The 20629-nt window shown below is 45.0% G+C and overlaps 1 protein-coding gene across 2 annotated transcripts; it reads left to right on the forward strand.

Moving 5' to 3' along the window:
• Nucleotides 1-3543: 3543 nt before the first annotated feature.
• On the forward strand, nucleotides 3544-19915 carry rpl9 (ribosomal protein L9). 2 transcript variants are annotated; one of them, XM_026304244.1, is made up of 8 exons: nucleotides 3544-3563; nucleotides 16156-16202; nucleotides 16343-16458; nucleotides 16994-17089; nucleotides 17272-17404; nucleotides 17600-17680; nucleotides 18820-18949; nucleotides 19760-19915. In XM_026304244.1, exons 2-7 carry the CDS (start codon nucleotides 16157-16159, stop codon nucleotides 18924-18926), a joined length of 579 nt encoding a protein of 192 aa, XP_026160029.1. In that variant the 5' UTR covers nucleotides 3544-3563; nucleotide 16156; the 3' UTR covers nucleotides 18927-18949; nucleotides 19760-19915. The 2 variants fall into 2 exon arrangements, with proteins under 2 accessions (XP_026160029.1, XP_026160028.1); XM_026304243.1 differs by lacking the exon at nucleotides 3544-3563 and adding an exon at nucleotides 15672-15737.
• The last annotated feature ends 714 nt before the right edge of the window (nucleotides 19916-20629 follow it).

Below are 20629 nucleotides of genomic sequence, written 5' to 3' on the forward strand. Positions count from 1 at the left end.
AAAATTTCTAAGCTGTATTTGACAGGCTGGGAGCAAATGGGGCTTAAATCTGCTTTAAGTAAAATGCAATCGTAAAAGGTTGCGATCAAAACCATACAAATTGCGCAAAACAATACTATAACAAAAGTAACTATACTGAAGGCTAAACTAACAACGGAAACAAACAGTAAATGGGATATTAACAGGAGTAGCAGCACATGTAGTGAGTTTTAACAAGAGACCTCATATAAATTGTGTATTTTTCATTTAGTTGTCCAAATTTGAGAGTATCGCCAATAAGGCTCCATCACGATCTTCAGTTTTTACGATACAACCTGAACGCAACGGAGCGAGAGGGTGTTGTAGCGAAAAGTGTGATCTGTCCTGTCGGTAGCACGAACCACTACACGGATCAACGCTAGGGGGAGCTGTTTGATTAGATCTGTGAATTAAAGGCTCGCACCATTTCAGCCGGTGACCTGTTGTTTCAAGATGTGTCGAAAGTAACGCCTGCTTACTGAACACGACGAGTGTAATTCTACTGATCCATAAGCCACCAGCCAGCCGAAAAGTCCTACTCAAGATCAGTCGAATGATCCTTCGAAATGGCAAGAGGAAGATGCATGCGTATGCTATCCAAGACGACTGGTCGGAGAGAACCATTCTTCTACACAAAGCTGCTCAACAGCTGGACCTCAAGGGTCAACCGGAAGATCTTCCCCTGCAAACTATCCGACAGGAGTTACAAGTGCTCAAAGGGTCAACCGTTTTCTTTACCATCTCACCTTTTCATCAGCCTGTGAAGAGGGATCAAATTAAGGGTGCCTTCACAGCTCAACAGCTAAGCTTATCAATGCACTCGCATCAGGTGAAAACTCTGAAGAAAAGGTACAAGCACCTCAAAGGACTTCCACTCCATGACTTCGAATCAGTTTGTCCCGTACTACTGATTGGATCTGATTACCCCAATCTGATCTCACCCATGGAACCAGTCCAGCTTGGGACCCCAGGCGGACCAGCAGCAATAAAGACTCGACTTGGCTGGACGTTGCATGGTCCGCTGCAGCATTCAAGACAAGGAATAGATGAGCAGAACTGCCTGTTTACTTCTGTCGCAAAAACCCGCAGTCAGATCTTCACAAAGATGTCGAGAAATTATGGAAACTGGATGTTCTGCCCTGGCGTAGCGAGAAGACTTGCATCAGGTCCAAACAAGATCAGGAAGCAGTGGATCTCCTTGAGAGAAAGACTGTAAGAGTCTTGCGCACCAAGAATATGCCTGACATAAGTGCACCTGCCGAGGCCGTCTTACCACAGTTGAGAGCCACCGAAAGGAGACTGGCTAAAAATCCACGGCAAATGGCCGCCTACACAGCAGAGATATCGAAACTAGAACAAGCAGGTTACGTCAGGAAGCTTCCATCTGATACAGAGAGAAACTTTCCTTCCTCCTGGTACATTCCGAATCATATGGTGCACCACAACGGAAAGAACAGGATAGTCTTTAACTGCTCATTCCAATGTCATGGGCAAAACCTAATTGAGCTACTGCTCCCAGGACCTGTTTTGGACCCATCATTGCTTGCGGTGCTACTCAGATTCCCAGAACACTCAGTTGCAGATAGCGGCGATATCAAGGGAATGTTCGACCAGGTCAGACTACTCCCAGAAGACAAACCCCTGCTGCGCTTCCTCTGGAGAGACCCGAAAGTCCAGGCACAACCCGCCATGTACGAATGGCAAGTTCTCCCCTTCGGAACTACCTGCAGTCCGTGCTGTGCAATCTTTGCACTTCAGAAGCACGTCCATGATCATTGCTATCCTGGCTCAATTCTGAAATCTTTCTATGTCGACAACTGTTTGCAGAGCTTCAGTTCTACAGAGGCAGCAAAGCGTTTTGTTGACAGAAGCAGGAGCCTGGTAGCGGAAGGTGGGTTTGAACTGAGGCAGTGGTCCAGGAATGCACCCTCAACGATCAGGCCCCCCCCCCCCCCCACAAGACCACGCCTTTTCAAACCTGCCTTTTACTCAACTGGGGTTGACTGCTTTGGTCCATTGTTAAGAGTGGCAGACGCAATGAGAAAAAATGGGGGATAATCTTCAAATGCCTCACCACCAGAGCAGTGTACCTTCACCTCCTCCATTCTCTGGATACTGATTCATTCCCGATGGCGCTACAGCGTTTCACAGCCAGACGAAGCAAACCTCACGAACTATTGTCTGATCAAGGCAAGAACTTCAGAGGTGGTGAAAAAGAGCGAAAGGAAACCTTTGCAGCTCTGGCTTCAGATTTGCAGAGACAACTGGCCAGTCAACAGATTGAATTCCACTTCAAACCTCCGAACTCACCACAGGTTGCTGGGAAAGAGAGATTCGTTCTTTAAAGAATGCTCTGAATGTCACTCTTGGAAAGCAATCCACAACATATGAGGTTCATTTGTCATGTCATGTGTCATCGATTGGTCAGGGCTGCGTAGTCTTGGTCAGGGCTCTCTACGAGTCTTTACTAGTCTAGTCGGAAACCCGTTTAAACATAAAACCACGCATCAAGTTAGAGATGTAAAACCTGCCACTTAGCACACTTCAATCTCAATTTGATGGTCAAGTTTTAGCTGAAGGTAATGAATCACACACTTTCTGTTCACAGAATGAAGACCATTCTCAGCAGTCAGACTGTGGACATCCCCAACGATGGTAAGAAACTGGTGATCTTAGTAGACTAACGATTAAGGCCATGTTGAGCTGGTGTTATTAGCCCATAACCTGTGTGGAGTCTTGCTGCTTACACGTTTTCTCACTCGTTTGTTCCTGGCTCTGTGGTTGTGGTGCTGCAGTGGTGGTGAGGTTGAAGGGGCGGACAGTGATGGTCAAGGGGCCCCGTGGTCAACTCCACAGGGACTTCAACCACATCAACCTGGAGCTCAGTCTGCTGGGCAAGAAACAGAAGAAGGTAAGGAGTACCATTGCTTTTTCATAAAATGATGTACAGTGCAATGTATTTCTTTCTAATAGGAATAATCCTATAAACACAACTATTTTCACCAATATACAGCTACATTGTAATATTTGTACTAGTATGAGTAGTTTTTGTAGAAAGTCTATGTGGCATTCTTGTGCCTTTACTTAAAAGCTTCTAAGGCAGATGACTTCTGAAGACAAATTTGTCTTAAATGTAAAAAGTAATTAAATGCAAAAACAGAATGTTCTCAATTCTTATCTGTTGTAATGGACTGTTAAATGGTGTTCTTAGGGATGATGTTGGGAGCTATAACTTAAATTTATTCTATATTCAATATTGTCTGATTAATTTTGTCAAAGTTTTAGCTGTTACAGGCTAAAATCAGTAGAGTTCTCTCCGCATGACTGTTAGGGCACAGCAGTGCAACAGGTGATGAGGTGTCAGGTTACAACCTGCACCGGGCGGAGCCCATTTGACTGTGACTTGTTCACCCGCACTAGTATTCAAATTCAAATTCAAATTTTTATTTGTTATGTCATGTGTCATCGATTGGTCAGGGCTGCGTACGTCCTCTACAACAGCGTCGTGACGTCCTTCCTTCCTCCTTTCCTCTGCTACCGGCGAGGTGAGAATAGCCGAGATAATATTCCTCGGGTTTCATCTGTTTCCATCTGTGTCAATTAAAAATGTTTTTGCTTTACTTTCGCAGTGTCATTTGCGCGTAGCTTTATGATTGACTGCATGATGTGTATTTTGGCGTCACTTTACGTTTATCGGGGAATATTAATTGTTTTCCGCCCTGATGTCGCTCAGTGTCAGAGGTCTGACATTGTAGCTCTTTCTGTCCCAAGAGCCTCATCGGGTTGAATAATGTCGGTTTTAAAGATAAAGTTCAGATGGATTCAGGTGTTACTTAAGCCCACAATTATTTGGAACATTTTTAACTCTTTCTTTTTACAAATGGAGGACAGCCGGTGTCCCTGCGTAACGTAGCGTTTCATTAGCCGTAGCACTAATGCTAGTTAAGGTTGCACATTGTGGCTCATGCTACAACTTACATTGAAGTCAACCATATTCAGAGTCTTTACTGAACCCAGTCTAGTCGGAAACCCGTTTAAACATAAAACCACGCATCAAGCAACCTGGAGCTCAGTCTGCTGGGCAAGAAACAGAAGAAGGTAAGGAGTACCATTGCTTTTTCGTAAAATGATGTACAGTGCAATGTATTTCTTTCTAATAGGAATAATCCTATAAACACAACTATTTTCACCAATATACAGCTACATTGTAATATTTGTACTAGTATGAGTAGTTTTTGTAGAAAGTCTATGTGGCATTCTTGTGCCTTTACTTAAAAGCTTCTAAGGCAGATGACTTCTGAAGACAAATTTGTCTTAAATGTAAAAAGTAATTAAATGCAAAAACAGAATGTTCTCAATTCTTATCTGTTGTAATGGACTGTTAAATGGTGTTCTTAGGGATGATGTTGGGAGCTATAACTTAAATTTATTCTATATTCAATATTGCCTGATTAATTTTGTCAAAGTTTTAGCTGTTACAGGCTAAAATCAGTAGAGTTCTCTCTGCATGACTGTTAGGGCACAGCAGTGCAACAGGTGATGAGGTGTCAGGTTACAACCTGCACCGGGCGGAGCCCATTTGACTGTGACTTGTTCACCCGCACTAGTATTCAAATTCAAATTCAAATTTTTATTTGTTATGTCATGTGTCATCGATTGGTCAGGGCTGCGTACGTCCTCTACAACAGCGTCGTGACGTCCTTCCTTCCTCCTTTCCTCTGCTACCGGCGAGGTGAGAATAGCCGAGATAATATTCCTCGGGTTTCATCTGTTTCCATCTGTGTCAATTAAACATGTTTTTGCTTTACTTTCGCAGTGTCATTTGCGCGTAGCTTTATGATTGACTGCATGATGTGTATTTTGGCGTCACTTTACGTTTATCGGGGAATATTAATTGTTTTCCGCCCTGATGTCGCTCAGTGTCAGAGGTCTGACATTGTAGCTCTTTCTGTCCCAAGAGCCTCATCGGGTTGAATAATGTCGGTTTTAAAGATAAAGTTCAGATGGATTCAGGTGTTACTTAAGCCCACAATTATTTGGAACATTTTTAACTCTTTCTTTTTACAAATGGAGGACAGCCGGTGTCCCTGCGTAACGTAGCGTTTCATTAGCCGTAGCACTAATGCTAGTTAAGGTTGCACATTGTGGCTCATGCTACAACTTACATTGAAGTCAACCATATTCAGAGTCTTTACTGAACCCAGTCTAGTCGGAAACCCGTTTAAACATAAAACCACGCATCAAGCAACCTGGAGCTCAGTCTGCTGGGCAAGAAACAGAAGAAGGTAAGGAGTACCATTGCTTTTTCGTAAAATGATGTACAGTGCAATGTATTTCTTTCTAATAGGAATAATCCTATAAACACAACTATTTTCACCAATATACAGCTACATTGTAATATTTGTACTAGTATGAGTAGTTTTTGTAGAAAGTCTATGTGGCATTCTTGTGCCTTTACTTAAAAGCTTCTAAGGCAGATGACTTCTGAAGACAAATTTGTCTTAAATGTAAAAAGTAATTAAATGCAAAAACAGAATGTTCTCAATTCTTATCTGTTGTAATGGACTGTTAAATGGTGTTCTTAGGGATGATGTTGGGAGCTATAACTTAAATTTATTCTATATTCAATATTGCCTGATTAATTTTGTCAAAGTTTTAGCTGTTACAGGCTAAAATCAGTAGAGTTCTCTCCGCATGACTGTTAGGGCACAGCAGTGCAACAGGTGATGAGGTGTCAGGTTACAACCTGCACCGGGCGGAGCCCATTTGACTGTGACTTGTTCACCCGCACTAGTATTCAAATTCAAATTCAAATTTTTATTTGTTATGTCATGTGTCATCGATTGGTCAGGGCTGCGTACGTCCTCTACAACAGCGTCGTGACGTCCTTCCTTCCTCCTTTCCTCTGCTACCGGCGAGGTGAGAATAGCCGAGATACTATTCCTCGGGTTTCATCTGTTTCCATCTGTGTCAATTAAACATGTTTTTGCTTTACTTTCGCAGTGTCATTTGCGCGTAGCTTTATGATTGACTGCATGATGTGTATTTTGGCGTCACTTTACGTTTATCGGGGAATATTAATTGTTTTCCGCCCTGATGTCGCTCAGTGTCAGAGGTCTGACATTGTAGCTCTTTCTGTCCCAAGAGCCTCATCGGGTTGAATAATGTCGGTTTTAAAGATAAAGTTCAGATGGATTCAGGTGTTACTTAAGCCCACAATTATTTGGAACATTTTTAACTCTTTCTTTTTACAAATGGAGGACAGCCGGTGTCCCTGCGTAACGTAGCGTTTCATTAGCCGTAGCACTAATGCTAGTTAAGGTTGCACATTGTGGCTCATGCTACAACTTACATTGAAGTCAACCATATTCAGAGTCTTTACTGAACCCAGTCTAGTCGGAAACCCGTTTAAACATAAAACCACGCATCAAGCAACCTGGAGCTCAGTCTGCTGGGCAAGAAACAGAAGAAGGTAAGGAGTACCATTGCTTTTTCGTAAAATGATGTACAGTGCAATGTATTTCTTTCTAATAGGAATAATCCTATAAACACAACTATTTTCACCAATATACAGCTACATTGTAATATTTGTACTAGTATGAGTAGTTTTTGTAGAAAGTCTATGTGGCATTCTTGTGCCTTTACTTAAAAGCTTCTAAGGCAGATGACTTCTGACGACAAATTTGTCTTAAATGTAAAAAGTAATTAAATGCAAAAACAGAATGTTCTCAATTCTTATCTGTTGTAATGGACTGTTAAATGGTGTTCTTAGGGATGATGTTGGGAGCTATAACTTAAATTTATTCTATATTCAATATTGCCTGATTAATTTTGTCAAAGTTTTAGCTGTTACAGGCTAAAATCAGTAGAGTTCTCTCCGCATGACTGTTAGGGCGCAGCAGTGCAACAGGTGATGAGGTGTCAGGTTACAACCTGCACCGGGCGGAGCCCATTTGACTGTGACTTGTTCACCCGCACTAGTATTCAAATTCAAATTCAAATTTTTATTTGTTATGTCATGTGTCATCGATTGGTCAGGGCTGCGTACGTCCTCTACAACAGTGTCGTGACGTCCTTCCTTCCTCCTTTCCTCTGCTACCGGCGAGGTGAGAATAGCCGAGAAAATATTCCTCGGGTTTCATCTGTTTCCATCTGTGTCAATTAAACATGTTTTTGCTTTACTTTCGCAGTGTCATTTGCGCGTAGCTTTATGATTGACTGCATGATGTGTATTTTGGCGTCACTTTACGTTTGTCGGGGAATATTAATTGTTTTCCGCCCTGATGTCGCTCAGTGTCAGAGGCCTGACATTGTAGCTCTTTCTGTCCCAAGAGCCTCATCGGGTTGAATAATGTCGGTTTTAAAGATAAAGTTCAGATGGATTCAGGTGTTACTTAAGCCCACAATTATTTGGAACATTTTTAACTCTTTCTTTTTACAAATGGAGGACAGCCGGTGTCCCTGCGTAACATAGCGTTTCATTAGCCATAGCACTAATGCTAGTTAAGGTTGCACATTGTGGCTCATGCTACAACTTACATTGAAGTCAACCATATTCAGTCTTTACTGAACCCAGTCTAGTCGGAAACCCGTTTAAACATAAAACCACGCATCAAGCAACCTGGAGCTCAGTCTGCTGGGCAAGAAACAGAAGAAGGTAAGGAGTACCATTGCTTTTTCGTAAAATGATGTACAGTGCAATGTATTTCTTTCTAATAGGAATAATCCTATAAACACACAACTATTTTCACCAATATACAGCTACATTGTAATATTTGTACTAGTATGAGTAGTTTTTGTAGAAAGTATGTGGCATTCCTGTGCCTTTACTTAAAAGCTTCTAAGGCAGATGACTTCTGAAGACAAATTTGTCTTAAATGTAAAAAGTAATTAAATGCAAAAACAGAATGTTCTCAATTCTTATCTGTTGTAATGGACTGTTAAATGGTGTTCTTAGGGATGATGTTGGGAGCTATAACTTAAATTTATTCTATATTCAATATTGTCTGATTAATTTTGTCAAAGTTTTAGCTGTTACAGGCTAAAATCAGTAGAGTTCTCTCCGCATGACTGTTAGGTCAATTATCTAACAACGACAAATGGTGAATAAGTCAATATTAGTTTTTATTAATTTACAGGTTAATTTTATCAACACTTGTACAGTTTCACGAAAGTCATGAGTTGCTCTGTTGTCTCTCAGCTTCGAGTAGAAAAATGGTGGGGAAAGAGGAAGGAGCTGGCCACTGTCCGGACCATCTGCAGCCGAGACCCGAAATTCCAGGCACAACCCGCCGTGTACGAATGGCAAGTTCTCCCCTTCGGAACTACCTGCAGTCCATGCTGTGCAGTCTTTGCACTTCAGAAGCACGTCCATGATCATTGCCATCCTGGCAACAAAATCCAAGACTCAATTCTGAAATCTTTCTATGTCGACAACTGTTTGCAGAGCTTCAGTTCTACAGAGGCAGCGAAGCGGTTTGTTGACAGAAGCAGGAGCCTGGTAACGGAAGGTGGGTTTGAACTGAGGCAGTGGTCCAGGAATGCACCCTCAACGATCAGGCACTTACCTCATGATGCCATATTGGACAGTGCAGAACGCTGGATTTCTCAAGGTCAAACTGAAGTGCAGGAATCTACTCTGGACCTACTTTGGAATCCTGAGACTGACGCAATCACCTATAAGTTTCATGACAAAGACAATGGTGAGACAGTTACTTTACGTAATATCTACAGAATTCTGGCGAGACAGTATGACCCTTTCGGTTATCTCATCCCATACACCACTCGGGCCAAAATAATAGTTCAAGGCCTGTGGGACGTTCTCAGAGAAGGTGTGTTCAGTGTCAAACATGGAGAACAAAACCAGAAATTCCAAAAATGGCAGACCCCCCCCCCACAAGACCACGCCTTTTCAAACCTGCCTTTTACTCAACTGGGGTTGACTGCTTTGGTCCATTGTTAAGAGTGGCAGACGCAATGAGAAAAAATGGGGGATAATCTTCAAATGCCTCACCACCAGAGCAGTGTACCTTCACCTCCTCCATTCTCTGGATACTGATTCATTCCTGATGGCGCTACAGCGTTTCACAGCCAGACGAAGCAAACCTCACGAACTATTGTCTGATCAAGGCAAGAACTTCAGAGGTGGTGAAAAAGAGCTAAAGGAAACCTTTGCAGCTCTGACTTCAGATTTGCAGAGGCAACTGGCCAGTCAACAGATTGAATTCCACTTTAATCCTCCGAACTTACCACAGGTTGCTGGGAAAGAGAGATTCGTTCTTTAAAGAATGCTCTGAATGTCACTCTTGGAAAGCAATCCACAACATATGAGGTTCTTCAAACCGTGATGGCTGAGATTGAAGGAATTCTTAATTCAAAGCCGCTGAGATACACATCATCTGTTGCAGACCTTGATCCCATTACCCCGAACTGTTTGCTGATGGGGCGGCCAAACGCATAATTTCTGCTGACAGTCTACCCACAATCTGAATTGATCAGTTGCTGTCAATGGAGACACAGTCAGATCCTTGCAGACCAATTCTGGAAACACTACCTTAAGTACTACCTCCCTGGTCTTCAAAGTCGTCACAAGTGGCAGCAGGACACTCTGAACATTGAAGTTGGGACTGCAGTGCTGATTGTGGACCCACAACTGCCTAGAGTCCTCTGGCCAGTTGGGAAAGTATCAGAAATCATACCTGGGCCTGATGCCAGAGTGAGGACAGCCAAAGTTCAGGTGAGAGACAAAACCTACACTAGACCAGTAGTACGCTTGATACAGTTACCTGCAATTCATTCATACAGAGATTCAGAGAAGCGCAGCAGCGCAACACGTGATGAGGTGTGGATGTACAATGAGTCCAGTATTATGTACTTGAGTGTGCAAAAGTGTAATGTGCAATGTCCAGTCTCATGTGCAAATGTGCAGGTGTTGTGGTGTGTGAGTGGGGAGAGTGTTGTACGAGAGAGCAGGTAGGTCTAAGTGGTGTTCTCGTTCAGAAACCGAATAGCCTGCGGGAAGAAGCTTCTTCGAGCTGGTCTGTCCTGCATGGTGCTGTTCCCGAACCAGGTCGTGATGTTTCCCATCAGGATGCTCTCTATGGTGCAGGAGTAAAAGTTCCTGAGCACCTTGGAGGGCAATCTAAAGTCTCTCAGGCACCTGAGGTGGTAGAGATGCTGCCGGGCTTTCTTCACCACGGTGTTGGTGTGACAGGCCGAAGCAGGTCCTGCGCGATATTGACACTGAGGTACTTGAAACTGTCCACTCTCTCTACTGGGCTCTCATTGATGAATGGAGTCCAGTAGTTTCTATCCTGCTTTGTACTAAAATCCACTATCAGCTCCTTTGTCTTGCTGACGTTGAGGAGGAGGTTGCCAGAGGTTCCTCTGGCACCAGTTTTCCAGACGTCTAACCTCGTCCAGGTAGGCCGTCTCATCGTTGTCAGAGATCAGGCCCACCACAACAGTGTCGTCAGCAAACTTTATGATGGTTGTGGAGCTGGTAGTGGCTACGCAGTCATACATGTAGAGTGAGTACAGCAGGGGACTCAGAATACAGCCCTGGGGGGATCCGGTGCTGAGGGTGAGGGAGGCTGAGACATGTTTGCCCATCCGTACTGCATGTGGTCCCCTCCTTGAACCGCCACCTTATCGTGGTGGAGGGGTTTGAGTGCCCGTATGATCCTAGGAGCTATGTTGTCTGGGGCTATATGCCCCTGGCAGGGTCTCCCAAGGCAAACAGGTCCTGGGTGACGGACCAGACTAAGAGCGGTTCAGTGACCTCTTATGGAAAGACAAACGAGGACCGTGACGTCGCCCGGTATGGCAAAGCCGGGGCCCCACCCTGGAGCCAGGCCTGGGGTTTGGGCCCATAGGCGAGCGCCTGGTGGCCGGGTCTCCCCCCATGGGGCCCAGCCCGGGCAAAGCCCGAAAGAGTGATGTGGGGCTGCCCTTCTGTGGACCCACCACCCGCAGGAGGATCCATAAGGGGCTGGTGCATAGTGGATCGGGCAGTGGTCGAGGACGGGGACCTCAGCGACCCAATCCCTGGATGCTGAAACTGGCTCTAGGGACATGGAATGTCACCTCACTGGGGGGGAAGGAGCTTGAGCTTGTGCGGGAGGTCGAGCAGTACCGACTAGAGATAGTCGGGCTCACCTCCACGCACAGCCTGGGCTCTGGAACCCAGCTCCTTGAGAGGGGCTGGACTCTCTTCTACTCTGGAGTTGCTCGCGGTGAGAGGCGGCGAGCTGGTGTGGGCTTGCTCATAGCTCCCCAGCTCAGCCGCAACGTGTTTGTTGGAGTTTTCCCCCCAGAGTGAAAGGGTCGTTTCCCTGCGCCTTCGGGTCGGGGATAGGTCTCTCACTGTTGTTTCGGCCTATGGGCCGAACAACAGTGCAGAGTACCCGGCCTTTTTGGAGTCTCTCGGGGGGGTGCTGAAAGGTGCTCCTACCGGGGACTCAATAATTCTGTTGGGGGACTTCAACGCTCACGTGGGGAGCGTCAGTGAAACCTGGAGGGGCGTGATTGGGAGGAACGGCCTGCCCGATACAAACCCGAGTGGTGTTCTGTTGTTGGACTTCTGTGCTAGTCACAGTTTGTCCATAACGAACACCATGTTCAAGCATAAGGGTGTCCATCAGTGCACATGGCACCAGGACACCCTAGGCCGGAGGTCAATGATCGACTTTGTAGTCGTGTCATCTGACCTTCGGCCGTATGTCTTGGACACTCGGGTGAAGAGGGGGGCAGAGCTGTCAACTGATCACCACCTGGTGGTGAGTTGGATCCGCTGGCGGAGGAGGAAGCGGGACAGACTTGGCAGGCCCAAACGTACTGTGAGGGTCTGTTGGGAATGTTTGGCCGAACCCACTGTCAGAGGGGTCTTTAACTCACACCTCCGAGAGAGCTTCTACCAGATCCCGGGGGAGGCTGGGGACATTGAGTCCGAATGGACCATGTTTTCCACCTCCATTGTCGACGCGACGGCTAGGAGCTGTGGCCATAAGGTTTCGGGTGCCTGTCGTGGCGGCAATCCCCGAACCCGGTGGTGGACACCGGAGGTAAGGGATGCCGTCAAGCTGAAGAAGGAGTCCTACTGAGCTTGGTTGGCTTGTGGGACTTCAGAAGCAGCTGACAGGTATGATGTAGGATGATGGAGGCAAAACTCGGGTATGGGAGGAGTTCGGTGAGGCCATGGAGAAGGACTACCTGTCGGCCCCGAAGAAATTCTGGCAAACCGTGCGGCGCCTCAGGAGGGGGAAACAGTGCTCTACCAACACTGTTTACAGTGGAAGTGGTGAGCTGCTGACCTCGACTGGGGATATTGCCTAACGGTGGAAGGAATACTTCGAGGATCTCCTCAATCCCGTCAACACGTCTTCCATAAGGGAAGCAGGGGCAGGGGATTCGGAGGCTGATCCATCCATCACCCAAGCCGAAGTCACTGAGGTAGTTCGGCAGCTTCTCAGTGGCAAAGCACCGGGGGTGGATGAGATCCATCCCGAGTACCTCAAGTCTCTGGATGTTGTTGGGCTGTCATGGCTGACACGCCTGTGCAACATCGCGTGGCGTTCGGGGACAGTACCCCTGGATTGGCAGACCAGGGTGGTGATTTCTCTTTTTAAGAAAGGGGACCGGAGGGTGTGTTCCAACTACAGAGGGTTCACACTTCTCAGCCTCCCAGGGAAGGTCTATGCCAGGGTGCTGGAGAGGAGGATCCGGCCAGTGGTCGAACCTCGGATCCAGGAGGAACAATGCGGTTTCCAAGGTCCGGGGCCCTGTACAAACGGAGCAGGAGCTTGGTTCGCATTGCCGGTAGTAATTCAGACCTGTTCCCAGTGCACGTTGGACTCCGGCAGGGCTGCCCTTTGTCACCAGTTCTGTTCATTACTTTTGTGTACAGAATTTCTAGGCGCAGCCAGGGGCCGGAGGGAGTCCAGTTCGGGGACCACAGGATTTCATCTCTGCTTTTTGCAGATGATGTTGTCCTGTTGGCTCCATCGAGCCAGGATCTCCAGCGTGCGTTGGGGCGGTTTGCAACCGAGTGTGAAGCGGCTGGGATGAGAATCAGCACCTCCAAGTCCGAGGCCATGGTACTCAACCGGAAAAAGGTGGTTTCCCATCTCCAGGCCAGGGGGAGAGATCCTGCCGCAAGTGGAGGAGTTTAAGTATCTCAGGGTCTTGTTCACGAGTGAGGGAAGGACGGAACGTGAGATTGACAGACGGATCGGGGCATCGACCCAGGACACGCTGGAGGGACTATGTCTCCCGGCTGGCCTGGGAACGCCTCGGTGTCCCCCCGGAAGAGCTGGAGGAAGTGTCCAGGGAGAAGGAAGTCTGGGTATCCCTGATTCGGCTACTGCCCCTGCGACCCGGCCCCGGATAAGCGGTAGAAGATGGATGGATGGATGGATGGATGGATGGACTGCCTGTGGTCTGCCAGTTAGGAAAATGGAGATCCACTGACACAGAGACGGACTGAGTCCCAGGTGCTCCAGCTTGATGGTGAATATGGAGGGAATCATAGTATTAAATGCTGAACTGTAGTTGACAAACAACATTTTAACATAATTCCCCTTTCTGGTGTCCAGGTGTGTGAAGGAGATGAGCAATGGCATCATCTGTTGACATGTTTGTGCGGTAGGCAAACTGTAATGGGTCCAGTGTGTCAGGTAGTGATGAAGTGATGAAGTCTCTGACCAGCCCCTCAAAGCACTTCATCACTACTGAGGTAAGGGTTACAGGATGATAATCACAGAGGCTTACAGGATGTGGTTTCTTTGGGACAGGAACAATGATGGATTCTTTAAAGCATGTGGGGATTACACACATCGTGCTCGGAGATGATGAACGCGTTTCCGGTGATGGAATTCTCCTCCTGTCTGCAGCCATTAGTTCTGTTAGCTTTGCTAGCGTTATTAGCTGCAGCGTCAAAGCGAGTGTAGAATGTGTTCAGCTCGTCTGCCAGAGTCATGTCCGCGTTCGTCATACCGGATGTTGGTGCTTTATAATCCGTTATTGTTCTTAGTCCCTGCCACAGGCTCCTGTGAAGGCCTCCTTCACCGCTTTCCGAACGTTGTATGACGCAGCCTTGTACAAGTCCATGTCACCCAACGCAAGTCCCATGTTGTAGGCGGCGGTGCAAGATCTCAGAGCGTCACGGATAGTTTTATCCACCCACGGCTTCTGATTGGGAATCGTTCTGATGAGTGTTTTTTCCACGGTATCATCTGCTAATTTCCCGATGAATCCCACAACCGCTTCTGTAAACACGTTGACGTCATCGGAGCTGTGCCAGAACATGTCCCAGTCTGCGTCATCCAGTGCGTCCTGTAAGGCGGCCACCGATTGGTCCGTCCAGCGCGCGACTTCCCTCTGAGCCGGGGCTTCCTGTTTAAGCCTTTGTTTATATTTCAGCATGAGGAAAATGGCGGCATAGTCGGATTTCCCAAACGGGGGACGAGATTGCGCCTTGTAGCCGTCTTTGACTGTGGTGTAACAGTGATCTAGTGTCCTTTCGCCCCTGGTGGGGCAGGTGATGTGCTGGTAGAAGCCTCTCCTTTATTGTCCAAAAACCACAATTTATCAGAATAGACAAAGAAACCGAGCCAACTGAATGGTGATCCTGGATTATTCCTCTGACCTGCCTTTTCACTTATTGTCTCTAACCGGATAACCTTTGGTGGGTGTATATTCCAACCGGCAAATAGGCCTACTGTTCTTATGGTGAAGCGCTGAAAAGCCTACCATTTTTCACTGTCCACGATACTGCTTTGTGTGACATCATATTGTGATTTTAATACAATGACATGCATTAGATAATGGTTGTCACAATGCATAGACAGAGACAATGCAGAGATAGATAGATGGTACCGAGGCTTTGGCGCTTGGGTCACTCTTCCTGAAGCGGAGTGATTCGAAACGCTGTGTCGGAGCATGTATCAAAACACCAGTGTCACGTGACTGATGACTCATCGCTGTTTCGCTTCGCGCTTCATTGCTTCAAAATGTTTCAAAGCTTTTCATTGGCTCATAGTCTTTCAGTGTGTGTCATTGGCTCATGGCGTTTCAATGCATTCTGAGCCAATGACAGCTTGAAAGGTTTGACAGATTTGAGTGGTTTGGTGCCATACCAGCTATATAAGATGCATCATTCTGCTTCAGGATTTGGCAAGTTTCATGGCGAGTCCCACCAATAAGCGACGTTCTAAAGTTTGGGATCATTTTGATCTCAAGAGGTCTGAACTTTTATTGCTGTCATGGGATTGAAACAGTGCATCAGTCGTGCTCTTTAGAGGTTGCTATGGCTTCAGTTGTCCACCAGATGTCACTGAAGTCTCGAAGCTTTGAATCTTTTTCGGCACAATTGTTAGGAAAGCCTCAGTGCTTCATGAGGCTTCACTTGCCCATCACTATTATGGATGTCTCTCTTAACGCAGCACCACAACCATAGAACCAAACGCCTCACAGATCACATTTTTGGCTACAACCCCTGGGCTCAATAGAAAGAGATGTAGCTACAAAATAAAATAACCTCTTCATGTCGGACGGTGTTTACTCCCAATTTCACAGCTAAAATGTGGTACTACTTTGTTGTCATGGGTGGTATTGATCCAATTTTCTTCTAAAGTTGTGTCATCGATTGGTCAGGGCTGCGTACGTCCTCTACAACAGCGTCGTGACGTCCTTCCTTCCTCCTTTCCTCTGCAACCGGCGAGGTGAGAATAGCCGAGAAAATACTCGTCGGGTTTCATCTGTTTCCATCTGTGTCAATTAAACATGTTTTTGCTTTACTTTCGCAGTGTCATTTGCGCGTAGCTTTATGATTGACTGCATGATGTGTATTTTGGCGTCACTTTACGTTTGTCGGGGAATATTAATTGTTTTCCGCGCTGATGGCGTTGAGTGTCAGAGGCCTGACGTAGCTCTTTCTGTCCCAAGAGCCTCATCGGGTTGAATAATGTCGGTTTTAAAGATAAAGTTCAGATGGATTCAGGTGTTACTTAAGCCCACAATTATTTGGAACATTTTTAACTCTTTCTTTTTACAAATGGAGGACAGCCGGTGTCCCTTCAACCTCAATTTGCTGGTCAAGTTTTAGCTGAAGGTAATGAATCACACACTTTCTGTTCACAGAATGAAGACCATTCTCAGCAGTCAGACTGTGGACATCCCCAACGATGGTAAGAAACTGGTGATCTTAGTAGACTAACGATTAAGGCCATGTTGAGCTGGTGTTATTAGCCCATAACCTGTGTGGAGTCTTGCTGCTTACACGTTTTCTCACTCGTTTGTTCCTGGCTCTGTGGTTGTGGTGCTGCAGTGGTGGTGAGGTTGAAGGGGCGGACAGTGGTGGTCAAGGGGCCCCGTGGTCAACTCCACAGGGACTTCAACCACATCAACCTGGAGCTCAGTCTGCTGGGCAAGAAACAGAAGAAGGTAAGGAGTACCATTGCTTTTTCATAAAATGATGTACAGTGCAATGTATTTCTTTCTAATAGGAATAATCCTATAAACACACAACTATTTTCACCAATATACAGCTACATTGTAATATTTGTACTAGTATGAGTAGGTTTAGTAGAAGGTCTGTGGCATTCCTGTGCCTTTACTTAAAAGCTAAGGCAGATGACTTCTGAAGACAAATTTTCTTGTCTTAAATGTAAAAACAGAATGTTCTCAATTCTTATCTGTTGTAATGGACTGTTAAATGGTGTTATGGTGTTCTTAGGGATGATGTTGGGAGCTATAACTTAAATTTATTCTATATTCAATATTGTCTGATTAATTTTGTCAAAGTTTTAGCTGTTACAGGCTAAAATCAGTAGAGTTCTCTCTGTATGACTGTTAGGTCAATTATCTAACAATGACAAATGGTGAATAAGTGAATATTAGTTTTTATTAATTTACAGGTTAATTTTATGAACACTTGTACAGTTTCATGAAAGTCATGAGTTGCTCTGTTGTCTCTCAGCTTCGAGTAGAAAAATGGTGGGGCAACAGGAAGGAGCTGGCCACTGTCCGGACCATCTGCAGCCACGTTCAGAACATGATCAAGGGAGTCACTTTGGTGAGACTTCACTTCGGCAAAATGTCTGTCAAATTGCTTCCCAGCCTCTATGGAAGGATTTTTTTATTTTATTTTTTTTTTAAATTTCTATTATGTGTATGTATAGTCACATAACTGTTGTTGAAAAACAATGTATTGTTTGCTTTGGCAGTCAAGTTTGTCTCCTCTGCTTATGACCACAGGGTTTCCGGTACAAAATGCGTTCTGTGTATGCCCATTTCCCCATCAACGTAGTCATTCAGGAGACTGGAACTCTGGTGGAGATCAGGAACTTCCTGGGAGAGAAGTACATCCGCCGTGTGCGTATGAGGCCTGGTGAGTGTGGGGATTATGATCATTTGCTACCGTTCTGTTCAGCAGAATGCCCAACCCCATACCTTTCTCAGTTTGTGCAGTAGATCCATCACCACCTGTGTGAGCCAATGAATGACATTGTGAAGCTTGGCTTGTCAGATGTACCGATGCAGGCTGTCTGGTCTTATGTGGTGATATCTCCTCCCTGTTTCCCAGGTGTGATGTGTTCAGTCTCCGCTGCCCAGAAGGATGAGCTGGTGCTGGAGGGTAACGACATTGAGCTTGTGTCAAACTCGGGTATGTCTGTTTGCGTTCTTCTCTACATTTGTTCTACCTGGACACATTGGAACCTGAAGTACTGTAATGCTACCGCTTATGATGTCCTCCTCAATATTTGCAGCTGTACAGTGCAGTTACAGCTGCTACCTCTCCTAAAACTAGGCGTTAACATTTCTGTGACACTCCAAGCTGCAGGTTTTGCAAATCAGTCCTGTGGTGAAGCAGGTGACCCTTCTTAATCCTGCTGCCAACCCCATTTCTGTTCTCCAGAGTGGGTGAAAATTCCCCTGACCTAACAGATTGTTCACTTTTCTACTATATATGGCTACGTTATAAAGTTATACTCATCACCAATTAGGCAGTTAATTGTGTTTCATGTTATCAATGAAAAACATGAAACATGTTCTGATGTAGAAACTTTCAGTATGTTCTTTGACTTTTCTCTACAGTCAGAACATACTGTACAAAAACATCATCACTGTTCCTCAGTTTTGGCTCTCACCTACTTGTAAGATCTGTTCTTGGGCCTTACTCTGACAACAGGTGTTTCAAGCACATTTTTCAATTGTCTGTTGTCTGAACACACTGTCTGTGCTGCTATTATAATTAATCCAGCTGTCTACACAGGCAGCCTAATGGCTGGCATTTTACTTAAACTATAGACAGCAGCATATTTTTACTCTGTATGCTTTTCAGCGTTTTGAATGTACAGCCACTGTGATTGTGTACTGGACCTTGAGAACATCGAAATCCCAGGCAACTCAATTCTGTGTAAAAACATGGAACACCAGAGCTGCTGCCGATGTGCTGACTCACACTTCACCACCTGTGTAGAGACAGTGCTAGAGATTTTGATGTGAACCTATACCCATTTCCACAGGTGTACAGTATTGTTAGTAAGGGGGATAGTAAGCTTTTTGTTTTTCTTTTTGGCTTTGGCTTGGACCCCAGTGTGTTGAAATTCAAATTAAAACTGCACCTCAGCTTTTTAGGTGCCTGAATGAGAATGTTGTTACAGCGCCAAAACAAAACTGTCACCTAGGACTTCCTGATTGTACTGTATCTCTCCCTCTGTCCTCTCCACCCTCCTCTTAATTTTTTTGGATCTTTGTGTGACGTGATGTGCTGCTTCTCACCCCACCTTGTCTCTCTTCCAGCGGCTCTCATCCAGCAGGCAACCACAGTCAAAAATAAGGATATCAGAAAGTTCTTGGACGGCATTTACGTGTCTGAGAAGGGAACAGTAGTGGAGTCAGATCAGTAAAAGTTGCATCTGCATTTATAGAGGTTAGACAATGGTTTTTGCATGTTATTCATACGTCTTTAACTGTTCTGTTCCAGAGGTGTGTAAAATCATGCTTTTTGTGTTGCTTTGATTGTTCAAAAAAAATGGCTGGGAGATATGGTTTTGGGGGGAAAAATGGTATAATATGGTATATATAATTTCCCAGAGCCAAATATGTTTTACAAAAATTACAAAAAAGAAATCAGTTTATGTCAAAGAAAAGCATCAAATTGTCATCTTTGAAAAACTAGACAGGCTATTTCTTTCTTGAAAATGACACAGTTTTCATTAGTCAAGAGACCAATTGTTTAATCTACCAGTTGTCATGCATTAATCATGAATTTGTAATCGGAAGTTTACAGGTCTTAACTGAGAGCCTGACTAAATGTGCTAACACATTTTGAGATCTAGCTCGTTAGTTGCTTCTGGATGTCTAAATAAATAAGACGTTTCACACCATGGCAGATATATGCAATGACATTTAAGTGAACAGTTTTCACATCTAATCTCTTTAAGTGAGAATTTGTTGGTTTGTAGTTATTTAATTTGTACCATGGTTGTTTAAAACAGCACAATATGTTTATATTGACGACAGGTCTGTTTGTGTTTTTGGCTGTATTTGGTTCTGTATTTAACATTAACCACAGCATGCATCTAAAATCAACATTGTTAAATCTTAGTTATTTGGATTGTTTTCTGAAGAAATGTTAATCATACTCCTCACTCAGGCAGATGAATGTAGCATGTTGTGGTAATGCAAACTTTTCAGTAAACCCATGTACCTTTCTCATGTGATCTGCTTGTCTTTTCAGCGGACTTGATCCAGCAGGCCACCAAGGTCAAAAAGGACATCAGGAAGTTCATGGATGGCATCTACGTCAGTGAGTGACCAAACCACTGTCGCAGATCCAGATGTTGAATAAATATTCACCGTGTTCTGTTATTAATAAAGTGTCAACACTTCCAAATAATCTCTCGACTGGTTCTTCGTCTGCTTTGACTTGGATAGCTACAAGTCAAGATGAGTTCTGTTAACAGGACTTGTTCTTTTAAGTCTGCAAGAAACTGGTCTACCTGGTCACACAAATAAAGGGTCTACATATAATATACTTGAATTGCTTTCTTCTGTATACTATCTATAGCACCATGCATAACTTCATTTCATTGGCCAGGCAAGATGTGAATATATTTAACCATAAGTAGTATTAAATTGATCAGACATGTTGCTTTCAGTCCTGCTGTCATGAAAACCAAATGTTACATTTTCCCACTAAAAGGAGAAAGTTCAGTGTAATTTAGAAATAAAGGTCGATACACAGCATCCAGTAATGCACATACACTGACATTTTCAGAGCAAGTAGGTTTCAGTCAATCATGACTAGTACTGCCAGCTTCAGGTGGAAGTTGTGGGCAGTGGCGGACTGGCCATCTGGAGCACCGGGAGTTCTCCCGGTGGGCCGCTGGCCAAGGTGGGCCGCTGGCCAAGGTGGGCCGACCCAGTCAGTACGCAAATATATTTTAAAAATGACGGAAACCATAATATTGCATCTCTTTTGTACGCAGATGGATGAGTGCGTTAAACGCACGGGCGCCGCCGACAAAGAGCGTGTGTTTGTGTGCATGCAAATGTATTGTTCCCCCTCCCTATTAATTAGTTTGGTCTATTCCAGACGTGTTCTGAA

The sequence above is a fragment of the Mastacembelus armatus genome, chromosome 1 (assembly GCF_900324485.2).
Source record: "Mastacembelus armatus chromosome 1, fMasArm1.2, whole genome shotgun sequence".
In the NCBI taxonomy this organism is placed as follows: Eukaryota; Metazoa; Chordata; class Actinopteri; order Synbranchiformes; family Mastacembelidae; genus Mastacembelus; species Mastacembelus armatus.

Bases quoted from the DNA above. Each gene is read 5' to 3' on its own strand.
- rpl9 (XM_026304244.1), top strand. From the start codon at position 16,157: ATGAAGACCATTCTCAGCAGTCAGACTGTGGACATCCCCAACGATG. The intron at 17,405-17,599 runs GTGAGTGTGGGG...CCTGTTTCCCAG, and splicing joins CCGTGTGCGTATGAGGCCTG to GTGTGATGTGTTCAGTCTCC. The intron at 17,681-18,819 runs GTATGTCTGTTT...TCTCTCTTCCAG, and splicing joins TGAGCTTGTGTCAAACTCGG to CGGCTCTCATCCAGCAGGCA.